Source organism: Lycorma delicatula, chromosome 4 (assembly GCF_047948215.1).
Source record: "Lycorma delicatula isolate Av1 chromosome 4, ASM4794821v1, whole genome shotgun sequence".
NCBI classification, from domain to species: Eukaryota; Metazoa; Arthropoda; class Insecta; order Hemiptera; family Fulgoridae; genus Lycorma; species Lycorma delicatula.
The window spans coordinates 216,552,408-216,580,349 of record NC_134458.1 but is presented as its reverse complement, the minus strand read 5'-3'; the positions used below and the strand labels follow the sequence as shown (position 1 = coordinate 216,580,349).

General features: G+C 31.3%; 1 protein-coding gene across 2 annotated transcripts; it reads right to left on the bottom strand.

Annotated features, from left to right (window-relative positions):
- Positions 1-1,708: 1,708 nt before the first annotated feature.
- LOC142324282 (BTB/POZ domain-containing adapter for CUL3-mediated RhoA degradation protein 3-like) lies at positions 1,709-27,942 on the bottom strand. 2 transcript variants are annotated; one of them, XM_075365196.1, is made up of 5 exons: positions 27,660-27,942; positions 16,408-16,667; positions 13,186-13,238; positions 6,709-6,907; positions 1,709-2,465 (listed from the first exon to the last, which is right to left on the bottom strand). In XM_075365196.1, the coding sequence occupies exons 1-5, from the start codon at positions 27,823-27,825 to the stop codon at positions 2,274-2,276; spliced, it is 870 nt and encodes a 289-aa protein (XP_075221311.1). In that variant the 5' UTR covers positions 27,826-27,942; the 3' UTR covers positions 1,709-2,273. The 2 variants fall into 2 exon arrangements, with proteins under 2 accessions (XP_075221311.1, XP_075221312.1); XM_075365197.1 differs by lacking the exon at positions 1,709-2,465 and adding an exon at positions 3,298-4,899.

The window sequence follows — 27,942 nt, the reverse complement described above, 5'->3', positions numbered from 1 at the left end:
ACTCTTACAAGGAGGTTTTTGCATTTTCTATGCCACCTGAGTGTCAAGCTTAAACCACAACACGTATTTAAAATTGTGGTAGGTTAACTAACTGCAGATTACAACAAACACTAATATTTATTAAATGTTTGAATTGTATTGCAATCCTTCATCAATAGTTAGAATTTACAATCAATATCCGTTTCAATTTTGTATTTTATAAATGCTGTTACTTCCAAACATTTGTTCATTTATTAGATTATGTTTGTCTTGTAGCTACTCATTAAAAAATAGCTATGCCTTCTAATCTCGTAAATTAAATATAGTACAGTAAACAGTGTTAAATATATCAAATATTGTAAAATACCTGTAATTAAAAACTGTTTTCATTCAGGAGAAAGCTTTGAAAAATATCACATTAAAAAATTGTAACTGAAATAAAACTTCAAATGTTTTGATACAAATATAGGATAAAAAAATAATACAAGTTAGAAAGAGAAGAAAAAAGTGTTCATAATAAGGATGTTAGCATAAAAGAGTGATATATAAGAATTTTAAGTACATGTAGGGAACAGAGAGTATGGAGGAGAAATTCAAGGGCTAAGATTTAATATCCTGATTGCTGTGTGAATGACTTATCTATAAACTATATGGAAATTTCAATGCTGAGTCCATGACGGATAAGCAATATACTCTAAGTTGAATTTAACTCGTTAAAAAATTAAAAGTTAACATTGTGATTAAAACATATTTTTAATAATACATATTTTTTAAAAATAGTATGAGAATAGTTTTACTTTTGACAACTGTTTTTCAAATTTTATTTAAAAAAATAAAATCATTTTGATAAATCAAATCAAGCATCATTTTTATTTTCACAAGTTACTTAATAATGTAACACAATATTCAATCTACTTTTATACAAATAAAACACCAACTGTGATGATAACTCAAAATGCGGTGACACAGCCTAAACAATAATAAGTATTCAAGATGTAAACATTACTTGGAATGTATCTTGAGCTTTCAGTGCGCGTTTTAGGATGATCATTTGCTCTAAAGTACAAAAAACTATACAAATCCAACATATGCATTGACAAATAGTTTTTAATTTAGAAGATTCCTTAAAACAAAATAATACAGTCGGAACAAAAAAAAAATTTAATTTGTGCTTTCAATTACTAACAAGCAATTTGAAAATGATCAAATCTGTGATCAGATTATATCAAATGTAAATTTAAGGTAACAACTAATGAAATAATGAACAATTTTAAATTAACCTCCTTGTGACAAATGTTCCAGTAGCTGCAATCCAACATGCAAAACAATAAGTGCAATTTCAAATGTATTACATACTGTCAAAATAAATGCAAATTCATGGTGAGTTTATGTAAAAAATGCTTTACGTGACATACACATATAAGCACTTTTTTTTTTCCAACATTCATTTTAAGTTAAATTTTCTTGTGACCAGCAAGCCACCAAAGAGAGGTTAGACAGATTGCTTTAGGTTATAAAATTTTTCAGAATTATTGTTAGTCCAAAACTTAGTTGTAAAAAAAAATGTAAGATGGAAAATTATCAATTTAGCAATTACTGAACAGATATACCTACCTTCTTATCTTACCTACTATATTTATACTATCTAAAAAATTACAAAATAAATTAATTTTATAAAATAAAACCAAAAGTTGGATTTATATTGTTTTTTTTTGGGGGGGGGGGGGAATTAACAATACAACAGATGATAAATAAATAAAAAATCGTGACTTATAAATGTGAAATTAAATGCAATTAAAAATACAGATTTACATTTCTATTATAAAATAATGCCAAAATAAAATATACAAGCATTTTATCATCAAAATATTTGACAATATATTCATATATATTATATTGTTTAAAGACAATTTAAACATCATAATATCCACTCTATTTTAATAACTAATAATAACAAGATTAAATAAAATCATCCAGTGGAATAATTTGTGAACAGAACTTACCAAATGAAAGATATATTTTAATCATTAAGATCACTAGGTATTAGATAACATTTATTTTGATTTTTTTATTATAATTTATATGTTAAAATTATTTAAACTTTCTTTATTTCTTACAATAATATAAGAAATAAATTAAATTAAAATAGAAAAGAAATAATAAGACTAAAAATTATCTATGAATAAAAAAGATGCCCCCAATTTCTGTTCACAAACTACTGAATTTGATGGATCATTTTTTAATATTGTCGATGTATTTTATACAAATATGTATAAATCAAAATACAAGACAAGCTACTGGTTATTCTGTTTATTAGAACGTAATCTGGCAAGCCCTGATCGTTCCTCTTCTTCATCACTAGTATAAGATGACATGGTGCCTCGGGTAGAAGTAGCTTGCATCAATTCCTGATCTGGTCCCACACGATTTTCATAGAGCAAAATGTTTAAAGTTTCTTCATATATTCGAGCTTCAGGAAACTCTACCTGTTTTATAATAAAATTAAAATAAATTAATTATGCGCTAGAAAATATAACAATCAACATGAACTATTGAGCAATGAAACATAAACCTTTGATCAGAGCAATAACACAAAATAAAAAAGAAAAGTGATACTTCATGTTCTTATACTGTGTGATAAATTTTAAGAGAAAATGAGAAAATAAAAAGATGAAATATCGGTTAGCTTAAAATATTACTGAGCTCCTCATTAATGATACTGCAGTCATTATTTTTACAAGAGATAAAGGAAATATAAAGACCTTGTACATTTTTCAACAGAGTTGGATGATACTTCTATTCCTACAGATCACAGCTATTAATAGGAGCTGGTTAGGTAGCTGACATAAAACCTTGGCAGAGATGGCCCCAGCAGTCTTACCTATTTGTAACCTTTCAAGATTAGAAAAATACATTAACGCATAACTGCCTTATGTATACCTGTTAAAAATTCACTAATCCTAATAAATCAAATAAAAACAAGGTACATGATAGAAAAAGACAACTGTGCATTTCAAAAAGAACACAGGTAAATCCAATTTAAACAACGAAACATATCTAACTTAAAAATTTGCTTTGTAATACTAACTTTATATAAAAATAACCCAAATTAAATTATATTGCTATATGCATACATAAACCTTTATTTCCAAATCTAATGCAGGCTTTCAAAAATTTACTTCAGCCCAAGTAATATTTATATTAATATCCTTATTGTAACAAGGATCATTCAATAATTAAATAGATAAATGACTGGAGAAAAATGATTATTTATTCAATTACAATGAAATTAACACTATTTTATAACATAATCCCCAACTACATTTAGCCACTTGTCCCATCTTTCTGTGATTGTTCTGAGTAGTAGAGTAAAGAATTGATCACCCTTGTGTCAGTCATTCTTCTTCCGCATTCTACATACCTTCACATATCTTCACCAACAATGCGGTGAACTTAGTGCCACGAGTAAAAAAGGTAAACAAACAGAAATCTAATGATGCGAGGTTGCGACTGTAAAATGGATGTGGTAACACATCCACTCAATAGATCAGGACTTTTGAATACCTTTCTATGTATATTGAGTGAAATAGGGATGAGCATTATCATGCAGAAGAATTTCGCATTTTGACAGAGAACCATGACAATTCCCTGTCATTGAAGGTTTCACTGTATTTTCTAGCATCTCCCACAAGAGTACTCACTGTTGATTGTACTTTGTTATTCCAAATAACTGCAATAGATTGGGCCTCTATAGATCCAAAACACAATTAGTATAACTTTTCCAACTGATGCATAGGTTTGGATTTTTTCCTGATGAGCAACTAATATGTTTCACTCCATTCTCTGACGTTTGGATTCCGGCTCAAAACATGGAATCCAAATTTTATCACAAATTATTATGTGATCTAAAATAAAGTAATACACTCTGCTAAAAACTTATTGTTTAAGGTCCACACAATGTGAATTTAGGTGTCTGTGATTTTGAGTCAACTCACCTTAACACATTTTGCAGTAATTCAGCTTATCACGGATAAATGGAATGGTCAGTGTCAATACTCACATCAAATTTTTATGACCGCCCTTAAAAATATGATCATTATTTTAATTTTATAAAGTGTTAGTCAAGACTTCTACCAACTTTCTGCTACGATGAAAATCATTGACATCTGTCTGCTTGATTTTAACTGTTCAATCCATTTACAAATTTTTCCCAGTTAATTCACCTTTTTAACCAAACAGTTTTAACATCCATGAGTGAATTTTAGCTGCTTTTACATCTTCAGAAAACAAAAATCTTATTACAGCATACTGTTCTTCCACGGTACACATTTTAACTGGAACCAACATTTTGAAATAAACCAAAGAGGTTACAAAAAAGGAAATTTTTTTTAAATAGCCAAAAGCTTCTATAACAGAGGTGCCAATTTCATAATACAACACTTTTAAGGAAAACTGTATCCAACAAGAATAAACTACATATTCAGCTATATTTTCTCTAAGAATTTACTATATTACTAGCATCCCAGTCGCGGCTTCGCTCGCTAAATATGTTTGCTTGCCTTTCCTGTCGCAGTCAATTGTTTTTTATTTTATGTTTTTTAATTAAGTAACCCAGAGGTTGGTGCAGCAAGTCGTGTCACATATACAGTAATAATGGCAGGGGCTGTGTTGGTAGTCATTGTCGCACTTCTTAAAAAATTAATACCCAGTAAAACCTGAACATGGTTTTTAGATATTTTGTTGCAGACATTCATCACGCTGTTCTCCAGATTCTTGTCTACGAATTTCTGCTATTCTGATTCGTTGAGCTGAGTTTCTTGCTGCAATTTGTTCTTCCGATTCATGAGCTCTCTTAACATGCATGCGTCGTGCATCTTTGCTACACGCATTGTTAAGGTTAGATTTTTCCGCGGCATTACACTGAAATTGAAAAAAAAATTGATAATATTTATTATTTAAATAAATAAATTAGATCAAAATTAATGAATGAATTAACAATTAACAGATTAAAAAATCAAAATAAATTACAAAAAAAATAAAATAAAAAGCAAGCAAGAAATACTTACATGTTTTTGAGGTGGTATAAAAAATATATTTGAGATTAATAGACAAAAAATGTTATCTACAAAGTTTTATGTTATTATTTTTCTGTTAAAAATTATAATATCCAAACGATACACTGCACAATGATAACACAATACACGGTATAATTATAAAAATCATTCACTAAAAACTAAAATAGTACGGTTATGTCGTGAACATAAACAAATATGACGTGGAATAGAATGTATTATCTAGAAATCGAAACAATGCCATCTACTGGATGTCTACGCAACCTAGATGTCAAACGATATTAGAGAGTTATATCGATGAATTACTACGCAACCTAGATGTCAAACGATGTTAAGAGAGTTGTATCGATGAATTAACTTACACGGCCATCTATTAGTAATTCATAGAACTAACCAATAAATACACACTATTGTTGTATAATAAACATTTAATTTGCAATAACAAATATTGAGGTCAATAACTGAGATAAAAACTATCCTATCTTTTAAGTTGGACCAAATTACAGATAGTTACAAAATTTGATCAAAATCGGTTCAGTAGTTTCAGAGTTTGAGATAAAAACTATCCTACCTTTTAAGTTGGACCAAATTACAGATAGTTATGAAATTTGATCAAAATCGGTTCAGTAGTTTCGGAGTTTATCCCAGACATACACTGTGACACGAGATTTTCATATATATAAGATAAACATTAACAAAAACAACAAACTAGTAAAAAATTTTCTACCAAACTTCAAAAATTTGTCAAAGAAGAATACAACTAAAATCTAATCCAATATATAGTTGTGTTTAACATTACAAAAAAACAATGTACCTGGTGGTCCCTTACTGGGGTCTAATATAAGCAGAATAACCTAGACCACAGAATTGTAGTCAGTCAAAACCTACCTTGCTTGCAAACAACTGAGCGTACATGAATTTGTTAAGTTTTAACAAGTTAATAGTCATGCTGATTATTATACATATGTACACGTGCTAGCATGTGATATGTTCTGTTGTCGTTTCAATTTTTGAAGTTCAGTAGAAAGTTTTTTACTAGTTTGTTGTTTTTCTAATATTTGTAATATAATAAATTCTTAGAGAAAATATAGCTGAATGTGTGAATTATGCTTGTTACTAGTACAGATATGAAAATATTTTAAAATTTTACCAAATAACATAAAAACCACTACATAAAATCACATAACATAAACCGGTTGCAATGTACCTTACCACAACAAATATTTAAACAACTTACCATCCAAAAACTTAATTATAATTGTACAAATATGAAGATAAAAACCTATGCTACTCTAGTTAAATACAACTATTAAAATATCTTTAAAAAAGACTACAACAGCAAAATTGAAAAAAGTAAATAAATTTTAGGGTTGAGTAACATCCTGGAATTGACAATGTGAAAATGCCAAAAGAATTAGAAATCAAAAGATAAAGTACCAACAGCCAAAGTCAAGTTTAATAAACCAGTTCCCAAGGATCACCAAATTTAAAAATCTTTGGTGTAGTCTTAACTGCAAGTCATCAGTATTTATTAGCAGCAACTTAACCATAGCAGTCAATGCCGCTTATAATTTATTCAAAAAAATGTATACAAAAAAAATTTCTTTGAATTATATAGAATCTATATAACATTTTTTTAAATATTATATCAATATACCTTTGTGTGTTTTTTATCAGTTGCATAAACAATGGATGTACAACAAACTTCAGCAACTTTCTTTCCATGGCCATAAAAACTCCAGCAACATATCTCACTTGATCCAATAACATCTTTGATGAATAACACACGTCCACTGAACCTTAATGATAGTTTATCAAAGAGTTCAATATTCTTTAATAGATTATCATCTGAAGTGCTGCAAAAATAAAACATTACTATAATATCCATTATTTAAATAAAAATAAAAAATTACATACAGCAGTTTGCAGTAAAAATTGTTCTTTATTATTAATGTTTGAGTTTTTACCTAATGTAATTATTTTTTTATAAAATTACAATTAATGTAATTAACTATTAATTAACAATTGTAATTAACAATTAATGTAAAATTACATTACTATGACAAAATGCTTAGTATTGAACTTAATTTTCATTCAGTTATGAGATTGCTGTATATTGTTTACAAATACATTTTAGAAAAAAAAATTAATGTGGTCTTTTAATTTACCAAAATTATAATTTGTTTCTTGACATTTAATGAAATGTACATTTTCTTTTATGAGTGCAATATTAAAAAAATAAGAAGTAGCTTAATTCTCATTGTAAATGGCCAGCTGAAAACAGATTTTAAAAACTCTAAGAAAATAAAATAAATTATAAAAGGCCACATTTAAACAGTTTTTTGAAAACAAAGAAATTTCTATTATTGGCCTTGAAAAATTTTAAACCAGCTATGAGAAATATTTTTGAATTAGATCAAGTTTTCTTATGCTGAAAAACAGTTAAATATCCAGGATTATTTATAAATTGTTCCTCACCTTATTTATCAACTGGAATAACAAAAATAGATACTTGTTTCTAATTTTTTGATTATCCAAATCAAAGAAAGTGAGAGTAATTTAATTCAAACTTAATTTACTAACCATTATTTCTTAAAAACCTATGAACCGCCAATAAAAACTGGATAATACTAGCATTATATTTATCATGAAAATAATTAAAAATAAATAAAAAAATACACTTGATAGCTAGCAAACAAGAATTTAAATTAAGTTTTTCGAACATGGCACCGTTTAGTATAATAACTATTATATATAGTTTTAAAAAACAGCTTACCAAATTCCAGTTTAATTTCCTCAAGCGCTTTTGACTATTCTGCTATCTTCAAGAGGAATATAATAACAACATAATCATATTCCTCTTGAAGATGGCAGAATAACCAAAAGCGCTCAAGGAAATTAAACTGGAATTTGGTTAGCTGGTTTATAGAATTATTTATAAGAATTAAAATGCACATAACCACTTCTGATGGTCATTATCAAACTTCAAATTAGATTTTTCTATAACCTTGAAATATGTACATAGTTAGAAAGTGATTAACATCTACTAAAAACTGTCATTACAATAAGTGCCCACTGTAAAGGACCTCAGTACAGCAGACTTCCTACATAACAGACTACATTGAGTTGACATGAAAAAACTACGTTGAGTGAAAAAAAATATTGCCAACTTTTCTACATCATGTCGAAATTACGGCAACAATGTCACCAGATGATGCATTGTATGGTATTTCCATTACAGTACAGTGAATGCTGTGATTGAAAAGACTCATTCATGTGTTAATTGTTCTTGTTTAGTTAAATCTGTACATATGTAGCAGTTTTATAAATGTATTTACCAGGTTATAATTTATATATATAAAATTGTACCTGTGTAAATAGTTTTCTTAGATTTCATTCATTAAAAATTTAGGTTTTGGTTCAAAGTTTTTAAGATGTCTACAAGCAATAACACCTGCAAAAGAAAACATGTTAATTTGTCTGTAGGCCAGAATTTGAATTAGTAAATGAATTAGTCTGGTACAAGTGTGTTAATACTGCGTGAGAAATATGGCATAAAAAAACAAACAGTATCAGACATTTGAAAATTGAAGGACAAATTTGTTAAATTTTCAATAAATTGTAGTTTTTTTAAGACTGATTCACAAACTGAACGAAAACATATGACTAGCCGTTAATCAGAATCTGGAAGATTCAGCATTAAAACGGTTTATGCAGCAATGCAGTCGAGGGGTTTGTATACGCTGAGTGGAAATTCAAAATGCAGCAAAAAAATTTGTCAATCATTTACAACAGCAATGGTTGGGTAAGCAAATTTAGAAATCATCATGGCTTAACGAGTCATGTAACTAATGATGAAGCTGCTAGTGCCCTGTTAAAAAAGTAGAACCGTTTAAAGCCAAGTTGGGCCAACTCGTCAAAGACAAATCATTGTAGCTATCCCAAGTATATTAACACAGATATTGTTTCACAGGTATATTTTGGAGGTCTCTACCACAAAATAACAAGGCACTACAACACAAAAAGAATCTACCTGGGCATTAAAAAAACAAGGATAGATACTCAACCTTATTATGTGCAAATAACGATGGCACACATCAACTGAAGTTGATTGTTGTTGGTAAAGCTGCTTATTCGCATCTTTAAAAGATATACAAAATATTTCTGTGCATTATTATTCTTCCAAAAAAGATTGGTTTAACTAAGCAGTTTTTGAGAACTGGTTTTTAACAAATCCATTCCTGCCATCAGACAGTAAGTATCAAGATGTCCTCAAAATACCTGATGATAAAGTAAAGGCTGTTTTAATTTTAGATAATGCTTAGACATATCCTGTACCATTAGTTATGAAAGCAAAATTAAATGCTTGTTTTCACCACCCAACATAATCTCTTTAATACAGCCAGGTTGTGATTGTAGAATGCAGACGATTATACCAGGCTAGGTTTTTAGATGAAGTACTTGCCATACTTAAAGAGGAAGATGATTTAATCAAAGATAAATGTGAAAAAACTATAAACAATATAAAAAGATATTCAATAAAGTCAGTAATATTTAATTTAAATAATGCATGGCAATCATTAAAAAAGACAACTCTCACACGTGCTTGAAAAAACAATAATTGCTTAAATGATAACAATGTTGAAAAAAATTTGAAAAATATTTTTATGAAGTGGGTGAATTTCTGAAAGTTTTTAGAAGAGAAAAAAATTACTGAAATGACATGCAAGAACAGTTGGAAGATGGCAATACCGACCCTGGAAACAGAAGAAATAATTGATGAAGTCCTTTCATGGATTGAAAATGATTCTGAAGATGATAAGGCAAAAGAAGAGGAAGTGATTAAAAAACCCAGCTTTTCTAGTGTTCGCGATTAGGTTGATGCAATAATTTCATACATGAAGATCACAGAAACAAGATGTGCAGCTATATTATGAAAGTTTTGGACAGTTTAAAGAAATTATTACTATAAAGAAGCAAACCCAGTCAAGTAAGCAATTAAAAATTGACAATTTTTACTCCCCGGTTATGTAAACTTTACGTCAGTAGGCTAAATCAAACATTGTACATATCTAATTTTTTGAAGTTTACCGTAATCAATTTTCTATAACTATCATTGTATTGAGTAGTGTGTAGTTCTGTGCATAATAAAATAAAATTAGTTTTTCTCTTTGTGTTTATGTATTTTCATTTTTTCTCTTAAATTACGTATTTTTATCTCTGCTTCCAGTTGCTTGTACAGAGGCGGAACTGATGGTCAAAGCCGCCGATGCAATCAACAATATCATGGACTGGTTCAACGCCAGTGGGTTGCAGGTGGTTGTCAATAAGATGCAAGCCATTGTCTTTGCTGGGAGGAGGAGACTTGCTGATGTGACCTTCTCAATTAGGGGCACTGTCATGGTGCCGTCTCCGGCGGTAAAGTATCTGGGCATCTGGCTAGACAAGAGACTGACATACCACGTACACATCAGGGAAATCGCCGACAAGGCTGAAAGAACAGCTTCGGTATTGTGCCACATTATGGCAAATGTCAGGGGGCCACGTCAGTCAAAGAGACATCTGCTGGCATCAGTGGTAGACTCTATAATGTTGTATGGCGTTGTGGTATGGGAGGTGGGGCTGTGCATTGCCAGAGGCCAGGATATCCTGGAGTGGATACGAAGAATAATGGCGATACGTGTGGTCTCAGCCTACCATACCGTTTTGTTTGAGGCAGCTATGGTCCTTGCTGGACTTCCTCCTCTCGACCTGCTAGCCAAGGAGAGAAAGGAGATGATGGAGGGCAAGAACAGAAACGAGGCTAGGCAAGATCTGTTGGCTGCTGACAGAGTAGATGGGAGGGTTCCCAAAAAGGGCGATGGACAAGAAAACTGCTGCCTAGCGTGCAAAACTGGGTGGATAGAGGATTGGGGGAGTTGGACTTCTATCTCACGCAGTTCTTTAGTGGGCACGTGTATTGTTTAGTGGGACTCCTATCTGTTTGAGAGGGGGAGGAGACACCTGTGAGTGCGTGTATTACTCGGCACCAGTCGATTCTGCCAAGCACACATTTTTTGTGTGCCCTAAATGGGAGCTTCTGAGAATGTAGATACTCCAAGAAGTGGGTCCTATTTCCCTGGACAGTATCAGAAAGGCAATGCTAAGAAGTGAGACGTCCTGGGCTGTCGTGGCCATGTTTATCAGGGCAGTTGTGAAAAAGAAAACTGAGGAGGAGGCACAGTTTTATCGATAATTACCAATAAGGTTGACGGTAATAGAAATATGTTGAGTCACAGACTGCTATTGAACTTGCAATACATTGACGTGTTTAGTTTTGTGATTTCACTTTTATGACTACACGATTGCATTATGATTATATGTGACCATATTATTAAATACATTTCACCAATGTTTTTATATATATATATATCACCGATGTTATATATCTCACTGATGTTTCATGCTAGGTTAGATTAGATTAGTGATTCTATTTGATTAATGCTATGATCATTTGATTATACACACTTAAATGAATTTATTGATGTTTTGTCTGTTTATTGGAAGGACATTCCACTTTATTAGAAATATTATACAATCATTGTTAGGTCAGGTATATATTTAGGCTAGGCTTATATTATAAAGGCGAGGAGTCTTGGATTCTCATTGTGGATTTTATATATAAAGAAAAAATAAAAATAAAATAAAAAAAATAAATAAAAAATAAAAAAAATGTAAGAAAAAGAAATTAGATAGGATGATCTTAATTGAAAGATCATCGTTGCTTTGTTTTTATTTCACATCCTGGTTCGTTTGTGGCATTTTAAGAGCAGTGTTTTATTTCCTTTGAAGGAATAAGATTATTAGATTATTTAGTTGAGATTCTTTCATGTGTTATTATTTTACTTGATTATATGCATTGTAACAGTATTATTATCACATACGGGTTATGTGTTATCACTGATGTATTGTGTTAGCTTAAGTTAGTGATTCTATTTGATTAATGTAATAATCATTTCATCTTACATGCTTTGTGTTAATTTATCAATACTTTGTCTGTATTATTGGATGTAACCTACCTTGCTAGGTATATAATATTAGTATTCTTAGATTAGGAAAATTGTTTAGGTTAGGTTTATATTGTAAGGGTGAGGACTTGTGTTTTACTTCTTTTAAGGTAGTAAGTTTAGCTTGTAAGAATGGGTTTTGCCTTGTTGGTATATTTTCGTGGCATGATCGCCACGTTCTTCATGTTTCCGAGTAGTGTATTGTTCCAGGTTTTTGCATACGAAATAATGATAACTAGGTTGTAAGAGTATTGTTTGCCTTATTGGCTTGTTTTCACGTTGTGTTCGCCTTTTGTACTTAAGGTTGAATGTGTTCGCCTTTCCGTCCAGGTTAATGGTAAGATCGTTGCACACCTTGCTGACTAGTTGTCGTGTCTCGCCTATCATAATGTTTTGCGACAGGTTATAAGTGTATTATGTGGTCTGGAGCATTCGAGACGTGTTTTTGGTACGAGTGAGCTCATAAGGGGACCTACACATCTTGAACTAATGCCTCGGAGTGATCCTGGGATGCGTAGGGTTACTCCAAAAGAGGGGTGGCTTTGGTCAGTAGTCTGTTGATGGCGGTTGGATTAGACCCAGCAGGAGTCAAACACTTCATGTATAAATGCATTTCCACCTCTGTCCCAAAAAAAAAATAAAGGTATACGGTAATACTGTACTTGAAATTTGATATAACAGACTTTTCCAACAATGGACAATGGCCTTCCCCAATTAGTCCATTATAGCAGGCACTTACTGTACTGAATGGTAAAAGAAATACAAATGTACAACTATATTAAATCAAGAATAGTAATGGAATGTCAAATTATGTCCCCATCATTAAGCCATAAAATTTGCAAAACGTTAATGAATGACTAAAATAAAAAAAGGGTGAAACAACATCAAACTATGTATCCAAGCATGCATCAGCCAGCAGCTAGCAAGCAAGAGAACATTATTTACTTTATTTGTATTCATGGATAACTCATCCCTGGATGTGTCTAGTAAATAACCAACAGTTTTTTTTTATTTGCACATTCTGATACGCATAGTTTACTCCACAAGTTTAGCAAGTTAAAATTGAAAATGAAAATTAATCACCATACCTGGTATATGAATATTTGTTATTATGACGATTTATTAACAGCTTCACAACTGGCTGAAACAAAAATAAATAGTTAAGATAATACAAATATAGTAAGTCAAAAATAGTTCATCAATTGCATAAACTGGACTGACCAACACAGTGCAAAATTGAAAATCCACCAGGTTGGTGTAGTGGTGAACTCATCATTGCATATCAGCTGCTTTTGAAGTCGAGAGTTCTAAGGTTCAAATCCTAGTAAAGGCAGTTATTTTTATACGGATTTGAGTACTAGATTGTGGATACCGATGTTCTTTGGTGGTTGGGTTTCAATTGACCACACATCTCAGGAATGGTCGACCTGAGACTGTACAAGACTACACTTCATTTACACACATCCTCATTCTATCCGCTGAAGTAATGCCTTACGGTGGATTCAGAGGTTAAACGGAAAAAGAGAGTGCAAAATTGGATATAATTGAAACATGTTAAAACTGCCAAAAAAAAAAAATCTTTATTTTATGCTATAAATGTAGATTATGTTATACTTTAAGAAAGTTAATTTGAAAAGTTAAAAACATTCCTAAAACTAGTATGAGTTTAACAGATTATAAATATTATTTCACACTAGGACAATTCATAATAATGCCATATAATTGAGCCATAATCAACTTCTATTATTACAGAACTTTAATATATATATCAGGAGAAATGTCAGTTATCCAAATATCTATCAAGACATCTGGTACTATTGAGAAAAAGTTTTTTAAAAAAATTAATTTGGGAAAAATTAAAATCTTTTTAGGCATAGTGCCCTTACAAATATACAAGGTCAACTTTTTTTTTCTTGGTGCACAATGAAGTGTCGTTATCACCATCCAGACACAATATTTATATAGAGTACGTAAATAAATATTAAAAAACTAAAATATAACCACAATGAAGTACTACATTAATAATCTAAATTAAAACACTAAAATTACCATCTGCCATATGCCAAATGGTATAAATACTGAAAACTACTACTGAATACTCAAATGTTTGAGTATAAAAGGACGGTCCTGAGAAATTGTAAAATTAGATAACATTGTTTCCTAACATATTTTGCATTCTAGCCCCTAGTTTTAAATTGTGACACAATGCCGCATAACAGATACAATCCACAAGGAAGTGGTGCACTGTTAGTTGGCAGTCACAGCGAGCACAAATGGGTGCATCTGTTTGAGTCATCAGATATCTGTGAGTGAGCTTAGTGTGCCCTAAATGGCAAATAATAACTTCCTCTCAATGATTATTTCTGCATGAGGAGCTTCACGGTGACACAGTGTTCTTAACTAGACCAAGTTTATTGTTGATAGTAGCATTTCATTCACTCTGTCAGTCATCATGAACCACCCTCTTCAGAAAACAGACAAGATCATTTGAAACAACACGATTGGTGAAAGGAGGCTGGAAACAAGCCTCTTTTGCCGCACTATCAGCACACTCATTGCCTGAAATACAAATGTGGCTAGGGATCCAGCAGAAAGTCACAGTTGTATTACACTGAGTTATATGCAAAATAACACACTGAATCTCACACACAATAGGGTGCCTGCAGTACATGTCAGTCATTTCCTGTAAGGCACTCCTGGAACCTGAGCAGTCAAGTACATGTTGAAATATTCAGTTAATTATAATTAAGGCCTTATTAATAGCATACAGTTCCACAACAAAAATACTGACAATGCTGGCAAGGCCAAACCATGTTCTGTTGCCAACCACAATAGAACAACCAACAGAATTAATGTTTTTAGAGCCGTCCGTATAAACTATAGCATTAGGTTTCATGCTATTTATAAGATTATAGAATTTTTCCTGTAATTTAACCAGATTTATGTTGTTCTGATAGTGACAAAGACCAAAGCAAAAATTTAGGCTAATGCCCTACAAATATATAAGGTCAAATTTCTCATTTTTAAAACAAGGGTGGTCCAAAAAAATGAACTTGATTTTCACATGGAAATTTAAAGCACACAGCTTTTAATGCCTAACCAAATGGAATACCACATATTCATCTAGAAGAATTGTTGGCTTGCTACAATTAGGAACATGCTAAGTGACCCTGAGATGAAACAACAGAGTTCCCAATAGAGTCAACTTCACCATCTCCGAAAAACGCAAAAGCTGCATGCGGTGTGGGTAAAGTCACGATGAACATCTTTATTTGATCATGATGGATTCATTTACTAACATCAGATACCTACAGGAATGACTGTAAATGCTACCTGGTGCACCTATATGTTTAAGGTAATGCTGATTATTCATAAAAAAAATGCCCTGGAAAAACTGAAGAACCTCTGTCGCAGCCCAATGTCACTCACAGTATGCAAATTTTTTAATGGGAAAGAATTAAAATGGTTCCTCATCCACCACACAATCTAAATTTAGCTCCTTGTGATTTCTGGCCATTTCCAGACGTAAAGAAGAACCTGAAAGGCAAAAATCTAAGACCAAATCTAGTCATAAAAGCCACAGAGGTGAAATGCAAAGTGCTTTGAAAAGATGGCCAGGATCTCATGTTTGAAAAGTGAATCAAACACTGGAAACAGTGTGTTCCATATAAAGGAGACTATTTTGAAAAGGAACATGTAAATATAGATTCAGAATAAAGCTTTTTTTTCAAAAAGCTGTGTCTCATTACTCTTTGGACCACCCTTGTATAACCTTATTAAAAATAGATTATATTGAACTTTATAGCAGAAGTGTAGTCTTCTGCTATAAAATAGTTTATTTGCCTTTCACCTGAAAGATTCTGAGTTTGAATCATGGTAAGGCTTGGCATTTTTCACACTGTATAAAATTAATTTCTCTTCAACATAAAAAGAAAAATAACAATAATCGAACTCCAACCTGTAGTTACTTTGAGAATAAATAAATTATACATTGTAATCTTAATATACAAAAATCTAGACTGACATCACTCTAACAAACAAAAAAGCAACACAATACAAATCAAGACAGTACTCACAAATAGTAATACCATTTTTAACAATGCAAAAACTGGCTGGATGGTAAAAAATATGATCCCAATTTTCACATAGGATGAAAAAATGAAATTCAGGAGTTGAAAAGGCAATCAGAAGATGAATCAATCAGGCAACAATAAAGAAGACAACAGGCTAAATATAAAACTTGAACTATTATCATCCGTGAAAATACACATTATCACTAAAAAAATAAACACATAAAATTAAAAGCAAACCTTAGTTGTGGAACTAATAAGCAACTGTTCTTCTTTTTGTGAATTGATAAGAGGAACACGACAAATTGGTTCTGCATCATTTTCGCGCTTATGAAGCGCAGAATCACACGCCTGGGCCAGTTCTGCAATGCAATAGTACTTTGCTTCAGCTAGCAATTCAGCTAGCTCTCTTGATGTTTCAGGTAATGGAACAGATCCGTCTTGTAAAAAATGTAAAATTAAACCAAAATGTTTTCCACACCTATCAATTAGTATCCAACCTGAAAAAATAAGAGAACAAATATTCTGGTGAAAAAATAATAAAAAGGATAACAATACTTAATGCAATTCTTTTAATCCAGAAAGAAGAATTTACTTTACATGTAATTAATTGCTCAAAAATAAATAGGCAGTCTCCAAATACAGTGGCAATATTTTTACATAGAATTAATTTCACAATCCATACGAAAATATAAACTCTTCTCTCTCTCTCTCATTTTCTTTTTCTACTTGTGCACATGTACATGTGTGTGAAACTACCACTTTAATTATTTTTTCTACTTATCTTTAACAGAAATAAATGTGCTCCAAACTTAAATGGTAAAAAGACAATTATGAAGTCTTTCAGATAACGTTCATAAGCTCTTGTTTCACTCTTTCTGTTAGCTTGTAACATATTACATAAGATATTCTTACAGAATGAAGTAAACAACCACCTGTGGAAAGTAGCTGAAAGACTATTTTCATTGCCACACTTTAATACGCCACACTGTAAGATCAAACGAGATTTGTAGATCAATTTGACAATTTTGAAAGAAGCTGTAAAATTCCTCTCTCCAGATATATTAATTTCTAACCATTTAAGGTTAAAAAAATTTATTAGTGAAATTAATGTATAACATTAATTACATAACTCATAATGAAAGAATCACATTTCAATAATCACATAATAAAAAAACTAGATTTCAATTCACTGGCAGTTACAATAATCAAAAGCATGAAATTAGAGAAGATAAAATTAACTGCTTTTGCAACCAAAAGCCCATAATCTTGCAAACATCATTCTTAAAAACAGCTCAATGGTAGTGGTACAGTTGGTCAATGGTTAACAGTGGTGCCAATTGATTAGGAACAAGTTTAAACAAAGAATTGCTAAATATTAGCTAATTCAAACTTATTAACATGAAAAACTAATAGTTTCAAATGACATTTTCTGGTTACATAGTTAGTAAGTTGTGTAATAATGAATTAATTGTAGCCAAAATGCTGAACATACCAACTGAGAAAACTGGTTGTGAAAACTCACAACCAAGATAAATTTTTACAAAGCACCTATATTACCTTAGTGTATAAGATTTTCTTCTGGAATTACACTGCTTCAACATATATAAAATGTTGCAACATATAATAGAATTACTTAAATCTTTACATAAAAGTATCAAACATATATATGAGAGGCAGCTAAAATGTAATGCACACTGGATAAATAACGGGAGAATACAATTTTGTATGGCAGGTGCTGCCACCTTGTAATTTCATTCCCTTACAATTAATATTCTAAAACTTGTTGACCCATGTCCTTTTATTACTTTGTGTTAGTCACCCATATTATGGAGTCAAATAAGCTGTTTTTTTTTTTACGCACCTTAAAACAAAATGCTGTGAGTAAACTATTAACAGCAGAAAAAGTGAACTCTAGTGACTTTCAGTATCATTTAAAAGCTGTTTATTGTGATAAAATCGAATTACTGTGAATAAATGGGCAAAAAAATTTTGTGCATCAGATACTGGTAAAGTGAATATTAAGGATGAACCTTACAGTGGTTGTCCAGTTTCTGTTACAGAAGAGAAGCCATGGAGTGGATGAACTGATTCAAAATGACCACTGCATCACAGAATAACCGCTATGCCACTCAGATAGACAGATCAAAAGGAAGAGTAGGCACAACAGGGCTACTGCAAAATCTCTTCACAGAAGGTGCCACACAAACTCACAGGAAAGAATAAACGACAAAGAAATGTTGTGTACTGCCTTTGAAATGTTATTGTGATGAGGGAGGGAGCCTTTACAATATCGTTACAGGAGATGAAACTTGGGTGCATCACTATGACCCAGAAAAAAATGAAAGAGCAGTGCAATACCAGCACTACGGTTCATCACAATCAAAAAAATTCAAAACACAACCCTCTCAAAAGAAATTCTCTTGACAGTGTACTGGGATTTCAAACACATGTACATAACTATCTGGAAGCAGGATCAACTATAAATTTTCAATGATATATACAAACATTAAAACACCTTGGGAGATATGCATGTTTTGTTTGACAATCCACGGAGCTAATAATTCTGCAGCACAATAATACTCAGTCACAAACATTGCGATGCAACAAATATAATTTCTTGTGAAATTGAAATCTGACCCTATTCCGTACCCTCCATTACTCAACAGATTTGGTGGCCTACAACTTTCACTTCTTTTCACAATTAAAGTAGAATATTAAGGTTATCTATTTCACCACAGATGATGAACTGAGGTTGTGAAAAAGAAAGACCACCAGGATTTTTCACTGATGGAATGAGAAAACTGATTCACCATTGAGAAAATGTGTAGCTATAAATAACAACAACATGGAAAAATTAATGTATGTTTTTATACAAAATGAAATTATACCATTAGCTACACTTAACTATCCCTTTTCATTTTTATGAAGGACTATGCATTACATTTCAGCCACTCCTACCATTTTATAAATTTGCGTGCTTAACGCTACAAATCCAACAATTTTACATTTAAACAGTCTACTACTACACAATATTTTAACTCAGATTAATGAAGAATAATATTAGACAATGAAAGATATAAAGTAAAAGGAAAAACTAAATCAATAAAAATAACTACTGCGCTTTATTACTTATTTCAAAATTATGCATACTTATAACATATATTTCATCTAAACTGTTATATGTTTTACAATACTGTACAAAAGTAAATTAATAATTCAGTGCATTTGGAAAGTTGCTGTGCACTGGAATTATGGAGATGTAATGACGAAACTTTCTTAATTATTACTTTGTATCTTTATTTCATTTTTTTATAGAAACAAATATTACAATAACTGGAAAAGTTTGTAAAAAATGTTGAAAATTACCTCCTCTAACATTAATACAACACTGCACAAGTTTCAATTTGTTCCAAACACTTTAACCAATGATGTACATATGCCAGTATTGCGGTTTTTAGTTCATCAATCAAGTATGATCTGCTGTAATACACTGCTCCTTTTGCTGCTCCCCATAAAAACTAATCTGGAGGTGGTTATATTGGGCAATCTTGCAGACCACAAACCTCTCAAAATGATTTGTTCACCAGACATTTCAAAAAAAGTCACTGACCTGTTAGCGGCACAATCTTGTTGGAACTGACCATGACTGATTTCCACTTATGTTAACTGACTGATGAAGTTTGTTAAAGGAGCACAATAACGATCAATATTAACTGTATTTTCAAAAAATATTGGACCCACAATGCGTGTTTTACACACACACTGACCCAGACTCCAACTTTCGCTTCATGTAAAGATCATTTGTATAATTCATGGTTAGTTGTCAACCACTGTTGTGTTTCTGTCAATTAATATAACTCCCAGATGAAACCATGCTTCATCAAAAAAAAAAAAAAAAAATGTAATGTCAATGATACCTACAGAATTCTGGTCAATAAAATGGTTAAACCAATAACAATAATTTGGTCTTTTGGCATGATATGTAGGTTTCAGTCCTTGAGCACACATTACTTTCTTATATAGCTTTACATGCGGTAGCAAGCTGATATCTTGTTGCTGTACTAACTTATGCACTGCTTTTGACGGACTTTCTATCATGCAGCTTCTGTTCATTCAGTTTAGATCATTGATGACCTTTTCACCCACCACCCACAATGAAAATCAAACATTTTCTAGAGCCCCTCAAAATTTTTACTTACCATCTGTTAAAAATAATTTCAATTGCTGTTTTTAAGATGCGCTTTTAAAAACATTAACTGCAATTATTATTTTTAAATGTGGCATATCCTATTTCTGAATTGAAACTTACATTTTAGTTTGAAATATTAGGAAGGCATAATTTTTGCCTTTTTTTTTTAACAGCAATCACCTTCCTAGACTGCCTGAACGCCCCCAATTTTCTGTGGGCCTTCTACCATCCCCCCTGAAGGCCTCCAGTGCCCACAAGGAGGCATTATCACCCACTTTGAGAAAGAATGGTTTAGGTGGTCTTCCACTTGATCAGCATCTTCAACAGAGCCTGTTGCCCAAAATTCTTCGATAAGAATTTGAAATGCATTACAGCGAGGAACAGGAGTATTTGGAAACTTTTCAGAAAACCTGTGCTTCACTAAATCAGTGTACTTCACGTTCATGAGAGTGTTCAACAAGTAAAATGCGTTCCTCTACCAAAAAAGAACCATTACGTTTTCTCACAGTTACTGATTTCGATAAACAAAACACAGCACATTCAATCACAACTCAACAACTGACGTCTTGGTTTATTACTGAGTGATGCCTAATAAACCCACAGGTTACTAACCTAATGCCAAAAGAACAGAATGCACCACATAATTCTAAAGCACACTGCACAGCAACTTTTCCAAACGCACTGTATAAATTATTTTATTTAGAGCATTACATGAGTATAATTATGATTATCATGAATGGTAAAAGTTTTATTCCACAGGTAAAAAATTGGTAATGAACAGCATTTGCTGAATAAGACCAAAGAAAATCACTGGTCTTGATTAGGTCAGTAACAAAATTAATTACAAAAATAGGAATAGTAATTAAGTCTAAATTAATCCTTTCACAACTTATTAACTTTTGAATTTTTCCCATACTGCACTATTGACAAAAAAGAGAAAAGTTGTGGTACACTAACTTCTTTTTTTATTCTTATAAACATTACGAATATATCCCTGTATTTATTTTTCACAAATACAGAATATTTACATATAATCATGGAATAAGTTTTTGTAAGAAAAAAAATTTTTTAATGAGAAATTTTTACTAAAATTACCTTTAAACTGAGTGTCAATGAGCAGCTATACATTTAAACAAATTCAATTTTTTATTTATCACTTTTAATATTTTATTAAACGAAACAAATATATCAAGATAAATGACTAATTAATTAAAAGGAAACAAAAGATTGTTACAAATACCTTATAACCATACAAATGAAACAAATAAAACCATAAGAAAATTATATCTCTTTCTCACACATAACGCAACTTTAGATATTTATTTACCACATTTAAAAGATACTCAATTTTTAAAAAATTAAAAGCAAAAAATTAACATATTTTATCCAATACAAAATAATTCAAACAAAAACAATGTAACTATGAACAGCTGGGGATTTGGACAGTGTAATAATTCACAAGCTGTCAGCAAATGTGTGAGACTTAGTTGTGTTATTTTTGTTAACTAAAAGTTTAATAAAGCAACAAACAGAAAGAGTTAGTGGGCATGAAGTACAGTCAAATAAGGCACTGAAGGGAGATTATGCCAATTTAATTAAAATCAAATAAATCAGTGTTTACACAAATAACAAATGTATAAAATAGTAATAGTGTTAAACAGGTTACTGTATGATTATAAAAAACAAAATTATTAAAGGTTGTATGTAATCTAATATGAGTTACTGCTGAAAATAACAGAGCCATTCTACAACAAGCACCCCATCTAGTGCTTACTATGGGGACACTTACTCGCTAAGAATGAAGTGGCTTCCAATTGCTTTCTTGCTTTGGACTTAGAATTAGCATGCCAAGCTGAAGCCAATTGAAAATCAGGTGATATGCAGCCCTAAAAGTGGCATTTTATTGTGTTTACCAGAGTGACTGGTTTAGTAATGAATATCACCTATTTTAGGTAACCGACTGGTAAAAAGTAACTCAGGTGTTTTACACGAATCATAGTTATAAGAAAGGCTGGGTCAAGAAATGTAAACAAAAAAATAGATGTACACCTTTGTAAAAAAACAATACAATAAACACATCAGTTGATTTAGTAGAGGATGTATAAAGGTAATATGCAAAATACAGTAATTTTTTAATTAAAATGAACTAAATAATTTTTTTTTTTGTATACACTAGACAAAGTTGTTGAAAACATTTTTCTCTCTTTTATTTTATAGATAATTAATTCATTATATGATTTATGCTCAGGGAAATATGGAATGGAAATTCTGTAGTTATGAAAAAAATATCATGCCTAACAAATTGGAAACATGTAATAATTTATTTGAGAAAACTATATTTTTTTTAAAATAAATTTCTTTTGTCTTCAGTCATTTGACTGGTTTGATGCAGCTCTCCAAAATTCCCTATCTAGTGCTATTTCATTTCAGTATATCCCCTACATATCCTACATCCCTAAAAATTTGTTTTACATATTCCAAATCTTGCTCGCCACCACAATTTTTTTCCCTTCTACCTGTTCCTCCAATATTAAAGCGACTATTCGAGGATACCTTAATATGTGGCCTATAAGTCTGTCTCTTCTTTTAACTATATTTTTCCAAATGCTTCTTTCTTCATCTATTTGCCGCAACACCTCTTCATTTGTCACTTTATCCACCCATCTGATTTTAAATTCTCCTACAGCACCACATTTCAAAAGCTTCTAATCTTTTCTTCTCAGGTACTCCGATCGACCAAAGTTTCACTTCCATATAAAGCTACGCTCCAAACATATACTTTCAAAAATCTTTTTCCAATGTTCAAATTAAATTTTTGATGTAAACAAATTTATTTCTGACTGAAGGTTCATTTCGATATTTTATATTGCTCCTGCTTCATCCATCTTTAGTAATTCTATTTCCCAAATAACAAAATTCTTCTACCTCCATAATCTTCTCTTCCTATTTTTACATTCAGTGGTCCATCTTCGTTATTTCTACTACATTTCATTACTTTTGTTTTGTTCTTGTTTATTTCCATGCGGTAGTTCTTGCGTAGGACTTTATCCATGCCGTTCATTGTTCCTTCTAAATCCTCTTTGCACTCAGCTAGAATTACTATCATCAGCAAATCGTAGCTTCTTTATCTTTTCACCTCGTACTGTTACTCCGGATCTAAACTGTTAACATCATTAACTGCTAGTTCTATATAAAGATTAAAAAGTAACGGGGATAGGGAACATCCTTGTCAGACTCCCTTTCTTGCTACGGCTTCTTTCTTATGTTCTTCATTTATTACTGTTGCTGTTTGGTTCCTGTAAATGTTAGTAATTGTTCTTTTATCTCTGTATTTGAACCCTAATTTTTTTTTTAAATGCTGAACATTTTATTCCAGTCTACGTTATCGAATGCCTTTTCTAGGTCTATAAATGCCAAGTATGTTGGTTTGTTTTTCTTTAATCTTCCTTCTACTATTAATCTGAGCACTAAAATTGCTTCCCTTGTCCCTATACTTTTCCTGAAACCAAATTGGTCTTTTCCTAACACTTCTTCCACTGTCCTCTCAATTCTTCTGTACAGAATTCTAGTTAAGATTTTTGATGCGTGGCTAGTTAAGCTAACTATTCTGTATTCTTCCCATTTATCTGCTCCTGCTTTCTTTGGTATCACAACTACAACACACTTTTTGAAGTCTGACGGAACTTCCTCTTTTTCATAAATATTACATGCCAGTTTTTATAATCTATCAATTGCTTCCTCACCTGTACTGCGTAGTAATTCTACAGGTATTCTGCCTATTCCAGTAGCCTTTCTAGCATTTAAATCTTTTAATGCTCTCTTAAAGTCAGATCTCAGTACTGTTTCTTCCCCTACATCCTCTACGACTTCCTCTTCTTGCTCTATAACACCATTTTCTAATTCATTTCCTCCGTATAACTCTTCAATGTATTCCACCCACCTATCGACTTTGCCTTTTGTATTATATATCGGTGTACCATCTTTGTTTAACACATTATTAGATTTTAATTTATGTACCCCAAAATTTTCCTTAACTTTGCTATATGCTCTGTCTATTTTACCAATGTTAATTTCTCTTTTTACTTCTGAGCACTTTTCTTTAATCCACTCTTCTTTCGCTAGTTTGCACTTCCTGTTTATAGTATTTCTTAATTGTCGATAGTTCCTTTTACTTTCTTCATTGCTAGTATTCTCATATTTTCTACGTTAATCCATCAGCTGCAATATATCCTCTGAAATCCAAGGTTTTCTACCAGTTCTCTTTGTTCCGCCTAAGTTCGCTTCTGCTGATTTAAGAATTTCCTTTTTATCATTCTCCCATTCTTCTTCTACATTTTCTATCTTATCTTTTTTTACTCAGACCTCTTGCAATGTCCTCCTCAAAAATCTTCTTTACCACCTCTTCCTCAAGCTTCTCTAAATTCCACTGATTCATCTGACACCTTTTGTTCTGGATTTTAAACCCCAATCTACATTTCATTATCACTAAATTATGATCACTATCAATGTCTGCTTCAGTGCAAGCTTTGCATTCGAAGAGTTGATTTCTAAATCTTTGCTTAACCATGATATAATCTATCTGATACCTTGCAGTACCACCTCGCTTTTTCCATGCGTATATTCTTCTATTATGATTTGTAACCTGGGTGTTGGCAATTACTAAATTATACTTCATGCAAAACTCTATAAGTTGGTTCCTTCTTTCATTCCTTTTGCTCAGCCTGTATTCACCCACTATATTTCCTTCCTTGCCTTTTCCAATGCTTGCATTCCAGTGTCCAACTATTGTTAAATTGTCATCCCAGTTAATGTGTTTAATTGCTTTATGAATTTCTTTGTACACACACTCTACCTCATCATTTTCAAGGGCACTTGTAGGCATATAGATGCTAACAATCATTGTCGGTTTAGGTTTTCATTTTATCCTTATTACAATGATTCTATCGCTATGCATTTTGAAATACTCTACTCTCTTCCCTATCTTCTTATTCATTACTCCTGCCTGCCCATTATTTGAAGCTGAGTTAATTATTCTAAAATCACCTGACCAAAAGTCATTTTCCTCTTCCCAGCGAACCTCGCTAATTCCTACTATATCTACTTTTATCCTATCCATTTCCCTCTTTAAATTTTCTAACCTACCAACCTTTTTTAGACTTCTAACATTCCACACTCCCTCGTAGAATGTTATTTTTTAATTTTCTGGTGACCCCTTCCTTAGTAGTCCCGACCCAGAGATCTGAACAGGGGACTAGTTTACCTCCAGAATATTTTACCAAGGAAGGCGCCTCCATCTTTGTTATATGAAAATGCAGAGAGATACATTTTCTTGGAAAAAAAGCAGCAGTAGTTTTCCATTGTTTTCAGCTGCGCAATACTCAGAAGATTGGGTGATGTTGATATAGCTGTTTAAGTTGTCCTGATCTATGCCCTAAACAAATACTGAAGTGCTGCTGCCCTCTTTCAGGAATCATTACTTAGTCTGGCTCTAAACAAATACTTCTTCGATATGGTTGCACCTTTGGTCCAGCTACTCTGTATCAGTGAGCACACAAGCCCCCTAACCATTGGCAAGGTCTCATGATTCATAGAGGGAGATTACAAAGTGAAGGATAGAAATATAAAAAAAAGAGAAAAATTTTTTTCTAAGAAGTGCTAAGAATGGTCACAAATATTGTACAAAATTCCTATCTTTAAAAGAAAAAATTTATCACGTAATGAATAAAATGGGTCTCTATTATATCGTCTTCAACAAAAGAGAAAAAGTAATGAACAGCTACATAAGAAGTTGAAAAACTCTGATATAAATCTTAAGGTCCAAAGTTATGTCAAATCTATAAGGTCTGTTTAGAGAAAAACCAACACTACAAAAATGGAATTACATTACAGAATATATAAATATATGGTTTCCTTAAAATATGCTCATAATATTAAAGTATCCATAGACATAGGAGTATTAGCATCACAATCACAAAATTATTCTACAGAGTAGGCTGTTCAAATGAAGCAATCTTCAAGTAACTGTGATTCAAATTTTAATTTTACATTTTATCTTCAGCAGAGTATAGTTTGAGATCATGTGAAATACTGATAATCAAATACATAGAACAAATGAGCAAACAACTTTTACTTTTTTACAAAAAGTAAATATTTGGCTATTAATGTAGGTGATGATATTTTTAATCCCAGTGCAGTTATTAATATTGACTTGAATTCTAAATGTGAATAAGATCTGCTGAGTTAGGGCTTATATAAAGAAATGGATCCATGTATGTTGGTTTACATAATCTTATGAAAGTTTACCAGTCTGTTTTCTCTTTTGTATCATATAGATTATTAATCTGAGAGGCTAAAAGTAAACACTGCTTACTAGAATATGTTTACTTCCAAAAAGACTTTACAAACAAAATTTTAACTAATTACCAAGGAATCAGGCAAGAGATAAATTGATAAGTATATAATAACCATGTGTATTCTCTTGAAACTAAAGAATTACTTGGAAATATTAGCAAACAATAAACAAAATATGTTGAATATGAACATATATTAAATGAGATTAGATATTATCAATTTGATTTATATTAGTGAGGCTTACAATTGCTGCCAAATTATATCAACAAAACTTCATAAAAAAGCATATTATCTACATAAAAAATGTCTAATTTAGTAAATAAATTTTAAAGTATCCAACAAAATATGTAACTCATTTTAATACTCTGCAATCCGTAAAATTAATCCATGCTATTTTTTTTAAAGGCATACAGGTAGGCAGTAGCAAATTAAAAGCAACTGATAAAAACAATTTTAAAATTATTAATTTCAAAAAGATATAATATTAATGTCTGAAAATGCTCAACGCATTGTACCTTCAAATTTATGTGTAATAAAGAATACTGTATTTATCAAATCAGCAAGTATAAAATAGGTAACTTTTTCATCAAAGTAAAAAAAAAAAAAAAAAAACATTGTAACCACATATTAAAGTGATACATTCTTATCTTACAACAATTTATTTAAAAATGCACACTGTTAATTAAAAATGTTAATGACAATATTTATAATATATATAATTGCAATGATGAAAACTTATTTTTGGTTGTTAGTAGAGCAATCGATACCAGGTGTTTTACTATCAAATTACTTGAGTAAAAAACTATATAGCATCAAATAAGTAATAAACGGATCCAATAAATATTTTTAATAGAATTGATAGTTAAGAATAACATATCGAAAATAAACACTTATTTTCCGACACCACAATAAATAAAATAGCATTCATTACTATCACTTATTACCTTACCCTCAGAATCTGTCAAAACTTCCATTCTGCCACTAAACATTGCTCTTAACATAGTATCCTGTTTAGTTAATGTACCAATAGTTGTATAATGTAACGATCCACCAATATTTAATTTAACATATTGGGAAGGATTCCCTTTAATGACAGTTTTATGATCGCCCGACATAACTTAACATAAGATTTAAGATTTCTAAGGCAATATTTGTACTATTTATATTCAAAATGGCATTGATTATTGAAAAAAGTTAAACAAAATAGTAAAATCCTTTACAAATTAACCATT